The sequence below is a fragment of the Eschrichtius robustus genome, chromosome 11, assembly GCF_028021215.1.
Source record: "Eschrichtius robustus isolate mEscRob2 chromosome 11, mEscRob2.pri, whole genome shotgun sequence".
Lineage (NCBI taxonomy): Eukaryota > Metazoa > Chordata > Mammalia > Artiodactyla > Eschrichtiidae > Eschrichtius > Eschrichtius robustus.
This window is the reverse complement of record NC_090834.1, coordinates 104,550,378-104,564,676: the sequence shown is the minus strand read 5'-3', so window position 1 is coordinate 104,564,676 and position 14,299 is coordinate 104,550,378. Positions and strand designations below refer to the sequence as shown.

The window sequence follows — 14,299 nt, the reverse complement described above, 5'->3', positions numbered from 1 at the left end:
ACCTCTCTCCCAGCGGAGACGGAAGGGGACATCCGAGGGTCTGGGAGGCAAAGCGCTGCTCCAGCCCTTCCCGGAATTGCTCCTCACGAGGGGCCCTCCCCATTCCTCGCTCTGGCTGTGTGACCTTAGGCAAGTCACAGAACCTCTCTGGTCCTCAGCTTCTTCTGCCTCTGCTCCACTAATTAGATAGGATAATATGCAAACCAAATGAGACTACAGGGTGTGAAGAACCTCTGAAAACCATGAGGAGAGGGTGGAGGCCGGAGTCCTGGCCTGGAGGCCTGGATTCTGGTCCTAGATCTGTCCCCAGGCTTGAGTGACCTTGAGCAAGTTTCCACCCTTATGTAGCCTCCATTTCTTCCGTTCAAAGAGGCCTGCCTGGGTGAAGACAGAACGGTTCTATCATCCTCTCCAACTCCCCACTCTGGACTCAGGGCTGGGAGGGTGGGCGGTGTGGGGAGGGGAAGGTCAAGGTCCGGTCACAGCTTGGCTGGGTCAGTGCCTGGGCCGCACGCTGCAGGTCCCGTTGGGACTGGCTGGAGGAACAGCGCCATCTGCTGCGTGGAGGGGGCAGGCCTGGGCACGGGGCTGGCTGGAGGCCCAGCTGCCTGCCCACCGTGGCCTTGCAGCCACTCCCCTGGCCTCACTGTCCCGGGGCCAGGCTGGGAGGGCGTCCCTGGGGTGCCCTGGGCCTGGCCGGGTCTTTTGCACCCTCCTAGAGAAGCCCTCAGCAAAGACTTCCAGTGGGCCCTGCATTCCAGTGCTACCCAGCCAGGGAGTTTTAGTGCCCTCACCCCACCCTGGCTCTCAGCATTGGGGGGAAGGGGCGGGCACTGTCAGACCTGCCTGGTACCCCATCACTACCTCTGTGGTCTTGGGCAGTTTACTCACCCTCTCGGAGCCCCAGACCCCTCAGGGAGAAGGGGCTAAGAAGCCCCATCTTTCAAGGCCCTAATGAGGTCAGACGGAGCCCCTGGCATGTACCCCACGAAGGTAGGGCTCAACAAGGAGCTGCCCCCATTCAAATGGGGCTCTGAGGGTCTTCCGGTCTCTCACTGCGACTCAAAGTGTGGTCCTGGACCAGGGCATCGACAGCGGTGACAGCCAACCTCAGAGGCCCCTCCCACCACTCTGCCACTCAGACCCAGCCTCCACCCCACCTGCGGGGAAGAGAGGTCACTCAAGGCTGCCAGTGTGCTTCTACATCCAGTTTATACACAGCTCTATACAATATACAGAAAACTTTATATACAGATATATTTATAGAATAAGCTATATTAATTTGTCTCTCCTTTTTACAGCAATATTAGTTTGGGTCTTTCATACATTAAGTACAAAAAAAGTCATGGGAGAATGGCACGTACAGTGCATGAGTGTCTGCGGGGCCCAGCTGCTCACTACCGATTGCATATGGAGGTCGCCCGGGCCCCTGGGAGGACAGGCCAGCGTACGGCCAGGAAACCTTGTGCTGCAGGTCTGGGGGACAGAATGGGGGTCGGTCTGAGCTGAGCCGGGCTGAGGGGGGTGGCTCAGACCCCCCAAGTGTGGTGTGCAGAGGAAGGGAGAGACACACAGCAGGCCCATCCTGCAGGGGAGAGTGGGGGAGGGGGCGGGTGAGATGTGGGCTGACCCTGGAGCGTCCAGGGCTGAGTCCGAGCCTGCCCCAGCCCCAAGCCTGTAACCCTGTGCGGCTGCAGCCTTGGGGGTGGGGGGGGTCTGTCCCTGATGGCTCAGTCCTGGGCATGGGTGGGCACCACGCCCCCTCAGAGATCCCAGGCCCACCCTGGTGGAGGAGGAACTGAAAGGCCAGACCCCAAGTCTCCCTGCTACGGGCTGGGGTGCTTGTTGGAACTTTACTCTGATTTATGATTTGTCTTTTTTTTTTTGTTTTTCTTTAAACTGTAAGAGCCACTGATTCCGTCTTGCTTCTGTGCGGGAAAGGGGGTGGGCCCAGCAGGGGCAGAAGCCTGATGGGGCTGATGAGGTTTGGGAGTCGCAGAGGGTGAGGGGGGCCCAGCTCCCAGGTCTCTGTCCCCATGTGTCAGGGTGGGCAGGGGTCCCAGGTACCAGTGATCATGAGACGGGGGTCTTGGTCAAGGGAGCCTAGCCGACCCAGGGAGGCCATGGGCAGGCCCAGAGTCGGGGGACCTTGCCTCCAAGGAAATGAAGGCACAAGTGGGCGGTCAACGCCTCGGCACACACCAGTTTTCCAGACCAGGGGTCAGAGCAGCCGGCGAGATGAGGGGGACGGGCCGTGTCCGAAGCCGAGCTCGTCCCGCGGCCCCCGCCGCATGGTGCTCATCATGTTTGCTGCCTGTTTTCTTGGCAGGCTGGGAGGGGCAGCAGGCAGGCAGGGCGGGCAGGGCGGGCAGGGCGGGGAGGGCGCCCCAGCAGCCCCTTCCTCGGCACACACTCATGCACATGCGCACACACGCCCCGTGCCGGCACGCGCCCCCTCGCCGCTCTGCCTCTGGGGACAGGCAGGGGCTCCACTTCCCCGCTGCTTCTCCAACCCAGCAGGGAAGGAACCCTCCCAAGTGGGGGCTGTGGAGGCCTCAGGCTAAACTGGGATGGCCCCAGGGCCCCTGGCCCTCCTGGGTCTCTAGCCGGGTCCCACAATACCCCATGCTTGGCTCCACTTAGGGCCAACAGGACATTGGGGGTGGGAGGGAAGAGAGGCCCGCTCCCAGGAGAGAGCCCAGGCCAGCGGGGAGGGGCAGCTGTGCAGAGTGGAGGCGTGTTTGGTTGCAGAGCCCAGGGCCTGGGGTGCCCAGGCCTGGGGGGAGGTGATTAAAAGGGGGGTTTGGTGGGGCCCTCCTTCCTTCCAGGGCACTGACTCTGCAGGCAGGGGTGGTCACACCTGTGCCCTCAACCCTTTGAGTGGCCAGGATCCCCGGGGGTAGAAGGCAGGCCAGGAAGTAATGGGGCAGGCCTGGGTACCCAGGACCCATCGACAGAGAGATCAGCATGGGGGATATCAAGCAGAGAGGGGGCGGTCCTGACCCCACCCTCCTGTAGGCCCCTCCAGGCCCCATGGCTGCCTTGGGCCCTGAGGAGGCTGGCACCTGCCTGCCCAGAAGGGGGCTACTAAACACGTGATTGCAGCAGGGGTCAGGGGGCTTGCAAGCCCAGGACACATCCTGAGCCCAGCCCAGCAGCTTCTGTTAAACATACACAGCACTGCGGGCCACCTTGGTGGCGGGGGGGCGGGGGGGGGGGGGAGGTCACCCCAGGGGGCTGGCCAGCAGGCACCAGATCTGGGGGTGGCCAGGGCAGATGCCAGCCTGGACCACAGATGAGAATATGTGGGGAGGGGGCCGCTCTCCATTTCCACCCTGGGAGAGCGGCCAGAGGGCAGTGACGGGGCGTCGGCATACTCATGGCCTGTCCCGGAATAAGAGGTGCCAGGATGCCCCTGTGGGGGGCACTCAGGCTGAGAGGGCGGAGTGTGGCCCTGTCCACCCGGCAGGCTGCCCCGGGCTTCTCCCTGCTCCACGCCCCTCCCTGTCATTCCCTATCTGGAGGGCCCAGACCCCAGCTGCCTTGGCTCTGGGGGTTCCGAAGCTGAGGTAGGGATGCGGACCCCCAGCTCAGCAGCAATGCCCAGTGCCTGAGGCTACACTGGCCCCGCGGGGGCCTCTCCTCAGAGCTGCCCGGCCGGGGCGGGGGCGGCCACCAGGAGCCTGAGGAGCCACCCGCTCTGGCCCGGGCCTCAGCTGGCAGCAACTCCTGGCGTGCTAGCGTGCCGAGATGACCAGGTCACCCTGCTTGGCGGGGCTGGCCCCATGGCCAGTGGGGGTGGAAGTCCGGATCTTGTCCACTGCCAGGCACTCCCGGCTGCTGAGGCCCGTGGGTGTCAGGTCCGTGAGCTCGCCCGAGGAGCTGAGTGGGAAGGAGGGCGACGACGAGATGCCCGACGAAGGGTCGGCCGAGCCGGCGAAGAGCCTTGGGGGCTTGGGCACCAGGTTGGGCTCGAACTGGGCGCGGAGCAGGATCTCTTGCTGCCTGGGGGACCTCGGGCCCTCGGCGTAGTCGCTGGTGGGGCTCCCGGGCACCACCATGCAGCGGAGGTCCTGGAAGGAGCTGCTCTTGCTGTCCAGGTTGAAGAGGCTGTCGATGAACTCGGCGAACTCCAGCACCTGAGGGCTGGGCGAGTCCCCCAGGCGCCCGTCGTGCAGCGCCAGCTCTCCGCTGCGGGGGGCTGCCCCGCCGCCACCCCCCTCTTCCAGCTCGTGGTGGGCGGCTGCGCTGGGGGGCCGCTCGGGGCTGATGCCCCCGCTGCCCAGGGTGGCCTCCAGGGGCTGCGTGTCCTGCGAGTGCTTGGACAGGCTGTCGGCCGCCAGCAGCTCGGTGCGCGAGCTCAGGGACGGGTTCTCCTCGGGGATGGCGGGGTCGATGTAGAAGAGGTGGCCCTCGTCGCGCTCCAGCACGGCGTGGAGGCTGGGCGAGCCGCGGATGCTGCGGAAGCCGGAGGAGCGGCGCGAGTCGAAGCTGTACAGCGACTCCGTGTCCGAGAGGCTCTCCATGGTGGCCAGCGGCGCCCGCCGCGCCTGCAGCTCGGCCGCCAGCCGCTCCTGGGTGGACAGCAGCAGCAGCTCCACCGGGTCCTGGCGGGCTGCCGCGGCCACAGGGGACAGCAGCCGCCCCTCCGAGAAGCCCTCCAGGCTCATCTCAGACTGGGACTTGCTCCTGAGGGGGCAGGGAGGGGTGAGACTCAGAGGGGCGGCGGCCCACCCCTAGCTCCCCGGCGGGAGGGAACTTGGGGAGGGGGAGGAGGGGAAAGTGGCTGAACAGTCTGGGGACAGGGAACCCTCATTTTAAAAAACCAGCTCACGAGACCCCAAGATAGAAGACAAGAGAGTTGATGCAGGGCTGAGCTGGGGAGAGGGGGCCGGGGGTCTGCACTGGTGCCCATCACTGCACCGACGTCGCTGTACCCACCTGGGGACTGAGGCCCAGAGACACTCGCTGCCCCAGGCCACTGGAGGCAGAGGTGGAAGGGTAGAGAGGAAAGGAGGGAAGGTAGGGAGGGAGAGAGCATGGCCCAGAGCCGCCCCCGCTGGGTCCGACCCCACCCTCCAGGCCAGCACCCCTCTGTGCCCCTGCCTGAGCTCCTATCACTTCCTTCCTCACCCTGGGGTTCCTCCCACCTCTCCCATGGGGTGTAGCCCTCTGCTGGATGGGGCCCTGGAGCCCCTTGTCTCCGCACACCGGCCTGCAGGGAGTGAGTGAAGGGCCAGGGTGGGGGACGCAGGAGTCACTGCGGCTGCGAGCGGACGCTGGCTCCCCCATCTGGTCGTGCAGCCGCTATGGGAAATGCTTGTAAGATAGGGAGAGAAGTCCAGGTGTCCCCACCAAGGGCCAGGAAGCCACCACCACCCTCTTTAGCAGCCTCTAGGCCAGATCTGTAACCTGGACCCAGGACCTGGGCGGGAAGGGTCCCAGAGAGGCAGGAGGATCCCCACCCACCCCAGGAGCCACGGCCTCAGAGCCCAACCCCCAAAAGAGTGCGTGTGAATGTGGGGTGTGTTTGCGTCTGGAAGCGTGTACACGCTGTGTTTCTGCGTGCAGCATGCATATTAGGCGTCTGTATGTCAGTCGGCCCATGTATCTGAGAGGCTGGGTCTGGGTACAGGTGCATCCATCATTTACACACATGGCTGCCCGCGCAAGCGTGTCCTTGTGTACAAGCGTCTTGGCCTCCGTCTTGGTGTGTGTCCTATACGTGAGTCTGTCTGTATGGGGCTCTGTGCGCTTAGAGCTACTATTTGTGAACACATGTATATACACGTGTAAGCTTTAATACGTGTGTGCGTGTAAGTGCACGGGTGTCCATCTGTTTGGATCTAAACAGCTATGAGTGAATCTGTGTGTTTGTGGTCAGGGGTCTGTGCATTCCTAGATGCCTACTAGCCCACATGGGCTTCAGTGGTGGCAGGCTGGGGGACAGTGGGGGCAGAGCAGGAGAGACCCCGAGCAGCAGAGGCAAGTTCAATCCCTCCCGTGCACGTGTACAGAGTGGAGTGAACGTACGAGGGCCCGGCGCGTACACAGAATGCACACGTGCACAAGCATTCGCGCGCTGAAAGCACGCGCGTGGCCACTGCACACACCCTCTGGGGCGGGGCTGCGGGGCGACGGCGCTCACCTGACACTGCTGTTTCGGTGGTCTGCGGCGGGCAGCTCCAGGGCCAGGCCGGCGGGCACGGGTGGTCCCGTGGGCAGCGGCTGCTGCTGGAAGATGAGCTCGGGAGTCAGGTCCACCTCCGTGGGGCTCACCATGACCTTCGCAGCAGAGAGCAGGGCCGTCTTGCCCTTATTGTAGTTCTCCAGCACCTGGGGACAGGACGGGGAAGCTGGTGGTGGCGGAGGGGTGACAATCATGTGTGGAGGCGGGGCGGTAGGCCAGGCCTCTCAGGCCCAGCAGAGCTTCATGGGGTCAGCCGGGCCTGCTCTCCTCCCCCAACAGGGCCCGGCTCCTTCGGGAAGTTCGGGGCCGGGCCCCGTGATCGTGCCTCGCCCGCCCCACAGATGGGACAGGTTGGACTTCTCCTACCCTGTGGTCGGCCCTTCCACGGCCGGGCAATGGCCAAGGCTGCCCCTGCTTGGCCATGCGTCCGCCAAGTGCCAGGTGGCCTTCAGGGTTTTAGCTCAGCCTGCCTCAGGGACAGGTTCCTGGGCGTCTCCTAGCACCTACCCACCACGGGACCACACGGTGGTGTGGACAGAGGCGGGTGTGGAGCCCAGGACACGAGTGGGCTCCCTGGCCCACTGAGTGTCCAGGGAGCGGACACTTCTCTGAGCGTCGCACCCTTGTGTGTAACATGGGGACGGAGACCCGGCCGGCCAGGCGCCATGGGGCTCACCTTGTTGAGCCCCTCCATGACCACATAGGGGAGGTGCTCGTGCAGCATGGCCGGCGAGATGATCACCTCGTTGAAGGCCTTGTTGTCGCCCCAGATGGCGAAGTACGTGGGCTCCTCTTGCTCGCAGCAGCTGAGGGGCACAGGGGCCAGAGGGAAGCGGGCGGGCGGGGGGCAGCCTGGCCTTGGCCCCCAGGCCCCTGGCCCTGCTCTCTGTCCTGGCTTGGTGGGGGTGGGGTGGCTTTGGAGACGCCCTGCCCGGCTGGACCAGCAGGGCTGTGTCCCCGGGCTCCTTGCTTCTGCCTCACCTCAGCCCTCGCCACCACCCGCTCCCCAGCCAGGAACATTCATGCCAAATGGAGCCAGAAAACCTGACCTTGCGCCTCAGCCCCAATCCCTACATAGCCTTTCACCTGCTTGTGGCCTGGGCCATACCTGCTCCACCCCAGGGAGGGTCCCGGCTCACAAGCCATTTGTCGAGGAGGCAGCCCAACCCTTTGAGAGAGCGGGAAGGGGTCGGGGGGTGAGGTGGGAGAGGTCGCCGTACCAGCCCTCTCCTGTTCTCTCTCCTGCCCCCACCAGCTGTCTGCCAACTCATCCCAGCCGCGATGCCAAGTGACAACTGAGGCGTGAGCTTGGCCAGGGCTTTAGGGTGACCCTCCAGGGCGTCCGCTTTTAAATGGATGCGAGTGGGGACAGCTGTCCTGGGGGACACCAGGGAAGGGTGACACTGGGGACGAAGACCGGGACCGTCAAGAGAGGAGCCTGGAGTCCTGCTCTGGATCGGCCTGTCGTTGCACTTCCAGGGCCCGAGGCTGGGGCAACCCTGCTGTGGGCGCCCTGGGCCACCGTCACCAGCCTCTGCACCTACGCCCCGAGGGTGACAGAATGAAGGCTGGCCCCATCCTCCACTCCCCTGCCCTGGCTGCCGCCACCTCCCAGCTGACCGGGGCGCGGGCAGCACCTACCAGCACTGCTCCGCTGGGTGGTTGTGGACCACGTGGATGATGCGGCCGGGGGGGTAGAGAGGGGTGCTGGCTGACAGGGCGATGGTCAGGTCACTGGGGTGGGTCCAGAGCCGCGTGCTGGCCAGGGTGGTCACCTCCACCTCCTCGGGCAGCTCCGACTTGGGGATGCATTTTGTGGCCCCTACAATGATTCGCCACTGTGGGGACAGGGAGAAGAGGGGGATGGAGCTGAGGGGCGCTGCCCGGGTGGGCAGGGGGTGCTCAGGAGAGCTCACAGGTGATGGTGGGGAGCTGGGATGGCCATGGGGCAGAGGGAAGGGCAGCACCCAGTGAAGAGGCGGGGGCTGAGGTGTCCAGCGGCCACGATGGCCAAAAAGGTGCCAAGGACAGATGACATGGAATGGCTGAATTTCAGGGCTGCAACACCAGTCAACCCCTTATCTAGCGGAGGGGAAACAGGCCCAGCGAAGGGAGGGGACTTGCTCTAGGTCGTCTCATAAGTCAGAGGCAGAACAGACCCCGAAGCTCAGCCCAGCTGCACCCACCAGGCCCGGCCACATTGGGGTCGGCGCCCCGCCACCTGCCTCCTGGGCCTGACAAGCACCCAGGACTGGGTCTGAGAGGGGCAGTTCCATGTCCTTAGGCTCCTCCTAAGTCTTCGTTGCCTGCTCACCCCGGCACCTGGTGCCCTGCCTGCCACACGGTCACGGGCACCAAGGCTGGGAACAGTCCCAACTGGGCTGAGAGGGTGAATGGGGTGAGGGCGGGCCTGGGGGCACAGAGGCCCTGCTGGGCCTGGCCGGCCACCCCCTGCCCGCCTCAGGGCGCCTGGCTGCAGCATGCCCGCCCCCCCAGCCTGGAACGCCGAAGGCCATGCTACAGGAAGAGCCCCCAGTGTCCTCTGCAGGCCTGAAGAGGGGTTAGGGAGGGCTGGTCCTCTCCTCTCAGCCGCAGGGAAAACCAGAACAAACTGCCCCCAGACCCCCTCCCCAGGCGACCTCCAGCCTCCCTGAGCCTGGGGAGCGCAGTGGGCTTTGGAGGAGGCCTTCCTGCCACGCTCGGAGCACTGACCTCGGGACTGCTTTGTCCCGACTGCAGGCAGCTCTGTGCCACAGGAGTCAGGACTCAGGAGCCCTCGGTTCCAGTCCTGACTGCGTTACGACTTGCTGTGTGAGCAAAAGCAAGTCCCTTGCCCACCCTGGGCCTCCGTTTCCCCATCTGCACAAGGACGGGTAGGGGGCGGATGGGGTGAGCTCGGAGATGCTGAGGGCCTGAGGTCCCCAAGACATCACATACCCCAGCCTGGCCTCACGTGGCGGGGGGCCGAGGGACAGGTGGGGCAGAAGACAAACGGGGAGCCCAGAGCCCAGGGTGCCCCGGCGGCAGGGAGGGGAGTGAGCTCACTTTGGGCTTGGTGCTTCGCTGCAGGACATCCAGGAGCTGTCTGCGGAAGCCTTCCAGCTGGGAGAGGCCGATCCTGGAGAAGGAAGCAAGTCGGGGCGTCAGCCTGAGCTGGCCCAGGACAGGGAGACGGGCGGGGTGAGGGGCAGCAGGGCTCCCGGGAACAAGAAGACCAGGCCATCAGGGTCACGGGGTGGGTGAAGAGCCTGTAGCTCGGCAGGGCCCAGCCAGGAAGGGGAGGCCAGGCAGGGCGGGCCCACCTTGCCCTCTCATCCTGGACACCTGAGTGGGGGGGATTCTGGGGTCCCTCGAGGAGGTGGGAATTTGAGTGAGAGAGACGGGGCACCTGGGTGAGGCCCCGAGGTGGGAGAACAGCCCAGGCCAGGCAGGTGGAGAGAGGGAGCGACTTGCCTGGGGACAAGGTCTTTGCCCAGGACCACAGCTGTCACAAACTCCTTGGAATACTCCATGGCGTCCTCGCTGCAAGGGAAGCCGAGGGGGTGCTAAGGCAGGGGAGGGGCGTGGTGTTCCCGAGGGGGCTCTGCTCCAGCACTCCAAGACCCTCTGAGGAGCGGGGCTGCCTGCTCCCTGCCCGCCTATCCCGTCAGCAAGGCTTTGCTGGGGCTAGATCCCAGGGTCCACCTGGCTTTTGACAGAACCCCCAACTCCACTCTCCAGGCCATTCCCAGGTTCCCTTATGATCGGAACCCAGACTGCCCAGTCCAGCCCCCTGACCGAGCCAGCTCCCAGCACTGTCCACCCATCGCCCCCAGCCAAGTCTGAGGCCCCAGACTGCTCACCTCAGCAGGCCCCCTGGGGGGGAGTAGGCAAAGCACTTGAGGGTCGGGTACTGGGGGCGCAGGAGGAAGGAGAGGATGGCAGCAGTGCCTGCGCCCAGGGAGTGGCCCACCACTATCAGGCCATAGTGTTTGGTTCCGCGGCCCTGGGGACCGAGAGAAGCCCTGAGAGTCCTGCCCCGCTGCCTGCCAAGCTGACACCAGGGAGGCAGAGGGGGCTTCCCAGAGTCCTTGGATCATGTCTGTGCTGTGTGGCTGCTGGGGCAGAGGAAGAGCCAAGCTAGGCCCCCACAGAGCAACTTCTTGGGGAGACTATATAACAAACTCCTATTCATCCTTCAAAACCTTGCTCAGAGGTTACCTCCTTGGAGAAGCCCTTCCTGATTTTCCAGGAGAGGCTTGCTCCCTCCTAGATACTGCATCTGCACCTGGGATAGACCTTTAAATATAAGGATTACACTCTATTATAATCATTTGGTCACCTGCTCCCATCCCTGTGCCCCAACCACTAGACTGGGGTCTCCTGAGGCCAGGGACTGCTTGGCTTTGGGAAGGGCAGTTGGGAGCACCTCAGGAGCTGCCTGCCTGCACAGGGAGGAGTGGGCAGTGGGCAGGGCCCAGATCGCCCTCAACCAGAGCAGCACCCCTTCTATCTGTTCTGCAATTATTTTCTATGTTCATTCTGCTCAACATTTTGGAAGCCCCAGAACTGAGCCATCTTTAGCCTCCAGTGCCTGGCACCGAGCAGGTGCTCACAACTGCGTGGGGCTGAGCAGGGGTGTTCAAGAGGAGCTGGTACAAAAGAAGAAAGGGCCAGAGGGGGTGGGAGGGACTGAGCAAGTGAGGAGGGGGCTGGGAGCCAGGGATGGAAGGAGAGTGTAGGAGCCTGGCCTGCAGGGGAGGCCCCATCATTCACCTGTCCTGTCCCCAGTCTGTTGCCCTGGGGGTGGGCGAGCTGGGTGTGGCAAGGGCTCATGGCATGGAAAACGCCTCACCAGGTCTCGCCCGAAGGCCTGGGACAGGACCATCTCCTGCTCCAGCTTCTTTTTGATGTACTCAGCCGAGAGGACCATTCCCTGGGTGAGGAGGAACAGAGGTGGGTGTCACAGGGAGGGAGGGAGGCCTGTCAGGGGCCAGCAAAACCACAGGGATGTGAAGCGCACTAACCCTGTCCCTCCCATTTCCCCCTTTGGTCCTCATGACAAGCTGGCTGTGGGGGGGGCTGGTGGACACTTTATCACATCATTTCCATTTCACAGATGAGAAAACTGAGGCTCAGAGGGATGGTGTGCCTAATAGGAACCAGTGAGATCTCTTCCCAGTTGCCTCCTTGAGCTCTTGTGGGACAGGATCTGCGCCGGGCAGGGCTGCGGGGGTCCTGGCAAGTGGGGGGCAGTGGACTTTCCAGACGAATCCGCACCGCTCTGACCAGTCTCTCCTGGTGAGCCCAGCGACCCCGGAGGAACCCCTACCCCAACAGGACAGGCCTGCGTGCTGGCAGCGGAGAGGAGAAGGCCAGGGGCCGCCGGGGGAGCCCACGAGGAGGGGTACCTTGTGTCCCAGCCAGGTGCCATGGTGCCCCTCCACAGGGAGGCGCTCGGCGTCACCGGTCAGGTCTGTCAGGGCGTCCTTGTGGGGAGAGAGGACGGTGAGGAGCGGGACCGAGAACAGAAAGAAGGAGGCGGGCACCCTCGGGGGCTGTGAGGGGGTCCACGGGGTGGGCTGGGTCACTGGGCAGCGTACAGGAAAAAGGAGGCGGGCACCCGCGGGGGCTGTGAGGGGGCAGCGTACCTTGGGGGACAGGGTTCCCCGGATACTGATCACCACTTTCTTCTTGTCGTGGTCCACTGCCACGTAGAAGGGGGTTTCATAGACCTAGGAGAAGGGCGGCTCATGAGCCTGAACGGCCCCCAGGGTGGAGCCAGATCTGGGGAAGTGACTGAAGCCGGTCTCCTTCAGGGCCCGGGAATCTGGCTCCACTGGCCACTGGGCCCCTGTCGCCTGCAAGGGTCGCAGTAGGTCCCTCCCAACCCAGCACACGGCCTACCCGGCCTTCCTAATTCCGCTGACCCGGGTGCCCTTGACTGCTGCCGTCCTGCCTGCTTAGTCCTGAGGGGGCTGCCCCCTCCCCAGTGCCTCCTGCTTCTTCCCTCTCAATTCCTTCCCCCAAAGGCTAGGGCCAGGAAGTCCCAGTGCCGGGTGCGGGGTTGGGGTCCACTTCCTAGCCCCAGAGTGGATGCAGGCCAGGATGTGGGGAGAAGGAGGCGGCCCATCTCTGGTCTGCCCAGCGAGGGGAGGCCTGGAGGCTTCGGTCAGCCATGCCAGCCAAGCCAAGGGCTCCTGCTGCTGAGGGGGACAGCGTACACACCCCAGACCGCAGCCCTGCCTGCCTCCTGTGGCCTGTGGAGGACCGAGGCTGGCGGGATGCTGCCTGGCCAGCCCGCCCCAGACCCTCACCGCATCATGGCAGGAGGTGTAGACGATGTCCACCGCGGTCATGTTCTCGTCCAGGAAGTGGCGCCGGATGGCGATGGCGTTGCAGCCGCAGCAGTTGTCTTCCTCGATGGTAACTCCAGGGGCAAACCGGGGCCGTGCGGGACACAAGCAGCACCTGGGCGGGTGGCAGAGGGCTCAGGGCCAGGGACCCCGATGGAGCAGCGGTCTCCCCCATCCTCTCTGGAACTGGTTCTTGCAGCCCTACCCCCTCTCTAAAGCCTCCCCTGCAAAGCTCCACCAGCCCGGCCTGGGCCCAGCCCTCATCTTACTCGGCCTCTCGGCAGCACAAGACTCGCCCTCCCCCTTGAAACGCTCTCCCCATTCGGCTGGAGGCACCCTTTCTCCTGGGCTGCTTCTCCCTCAGGGGCAGCCTCCTCGTACTCGTCCTCTCACTGAGGACCCAGAGGTCAGCCCTGGGGCTCCTCTTCTCTCTAGCGACACTCGCTCCTGGGGCCTCGTCCAGTCTTGGGCTTTAAGTACCACCTATGCGCCAATAAGCCCCAGAGACCTGCTCACATTCAACTGCCTGTGCAACACCTCCTCCCAGATGTCCCACAGGATTGCAACCTTTCCAGGCCCCAGTCCCCAAGGCCCCGCCCCCTGTGCTCCGGCAGTCCCCACACCCACCCCTCAGGGCTCAGCCCCACGCTCGGCGCCATCGCCATCGGGTCCTCACCCCACCTCACATCCCACATCAAGTCCGTCAGCACATCCGCTAGCTCTGCCTTCAAATTCAGATCTGGACTCCGAACGCTTGCCCTCGCCGCCACCCCCTACCCTGCTCCAAGCCACCTTATCCCTGCCTTGGAGTGTCACAGGGGCCTCCTGACTGGTCTCCCTCATTTATACTCGCCCCTTACGTTCTCAACGTGGCTGCCAGAGCGACCCTTTAAGATATACGTCAAGCCACATCACTGCACTCAAAACCCTCCGATGCTGCCCTTCCTGTCCAGTATAAAGGCCAGAGTCCTTGCAAGGGCCGAGGGCCCTGCCCCATCTGGCCCTGGTTCTCTGGCCTGTTGCCTCCGACTCCCCTTGGTTGCGTTGGCCATATTCCTGCCTCAGCCTCTTTGCACCGTGGTTCCCTCTGCCTGGAACATTCTTCTCGTGGTTTCTGTGTGGCCGGATCCCTCACTCCTTCAGGCCTCTGCTCAAATGTTATGCTCTGGGAGGTCCGCCGCCTGGGCCACCTCATCTGACATAGCTAGCCCCTGCCAAGCCTGGCAACACAGCCAGCCTAATTTTTCTCCAGAACACTGATTGATGTGCTCCAATGGGCTGCATTTCCTTGTCTGTGCCTTGCCACCAGGCGGTGGGCTCCACAGGGCAGGGTTTGCTCTGCTTGGTTCACAGTTACGTCCCCAGCACCAAAAACAGCGCCAGGCACATAGCAGGATTCCCCAAAATGAACGGGTGAGTGGCTGAGCTGGGCACCCAGCTCGAGTGCAGCTGCTCCTCGGGCCACCAGAGGGAGCCAGCACCCAGCAGATGGGGCCCTGCAGCCCGAGAGCATGTGACCTGTGTCTGTCTGCCTGCTTTCTTGGCTTGACGGCTGAGATTTTATTGATACTAAGAATCCCAGATCTTGGTGATGCAGAGAGGTTTGTCTTCACTCGGGCAGCACCTGAGGGACTGATACGTACCTCCCAACGGGAAGGGGCCTCACTGAGAAAACCCAGGGTTGAGCCAAGTCTCGGAAGCAACCAGGCCTGGGGTGGGCAACCACCTCCATTTACTCTGGGAGACCCCCCCACCCCTCCCCCGCCACTGCTGG

At 63.9% G+C, this 14,299-nt stretch overlaps 1 protein-coding gene across 4 annotated transcripts in view; it reads right to left on the bottom strand.

The window, feature by feature from the left end:
* Positions 1-1,277: 1,277 nt before the first annotated feature.
* DAGLA (diacylglycerol lipase alpha) overlaps positions 1,278-14,299 on the bottom strand; it is a 62,212-nt gene continuing 49,190 nt past the window's right edge. For all 4 annotated transcript variants that reach the window (XM_068556360.1, XM_068556361.1, XM_068556362.1 and 1 more), the window contains 11 exons: positions 12,487-12,640; positions 11,821-11,904; positions 11,581-11,658; positions 11,025-11,105; positions 10,033-10,175; positions 9,644-9,712; positions 9,236-9,308; positions 7,832-8,028; positions 6,867-6,996; positions 6,149-6,336; positions 1,278-4,689 (listed from right to left, as the gene is read on the bottom strand). In XM_068556360.1, the coding sequence (XP_068412461.1) occupies positions 3,738-4,689; positions 6,149-6,336; positions 6,867-6,996; positions 7,832-8,028; positions 9,236-9,308; positions 9,644-9,712; positions 10,033-10,175; positions 11,025-11,105; positions 11,581-11,658; positions 11,821-11,904; positions 12,487-12,640 (2,149 nt within the window). In that variant the 3' untranslated portion in view covers positions 1,278-3,737. The remainder of the gene's footprint in view (positions 4,690-6,148; positions 6,337-6,866; positions 6,997-7,831; positions 8,029-9,235; positions 9,309-9,643; positions 9,713-10,032; positions 10,176-11,024; positions 11,106-11,580; positions 11,659-11,820; positions 11,905-12,486; positions 12,641-14,299) is intronic.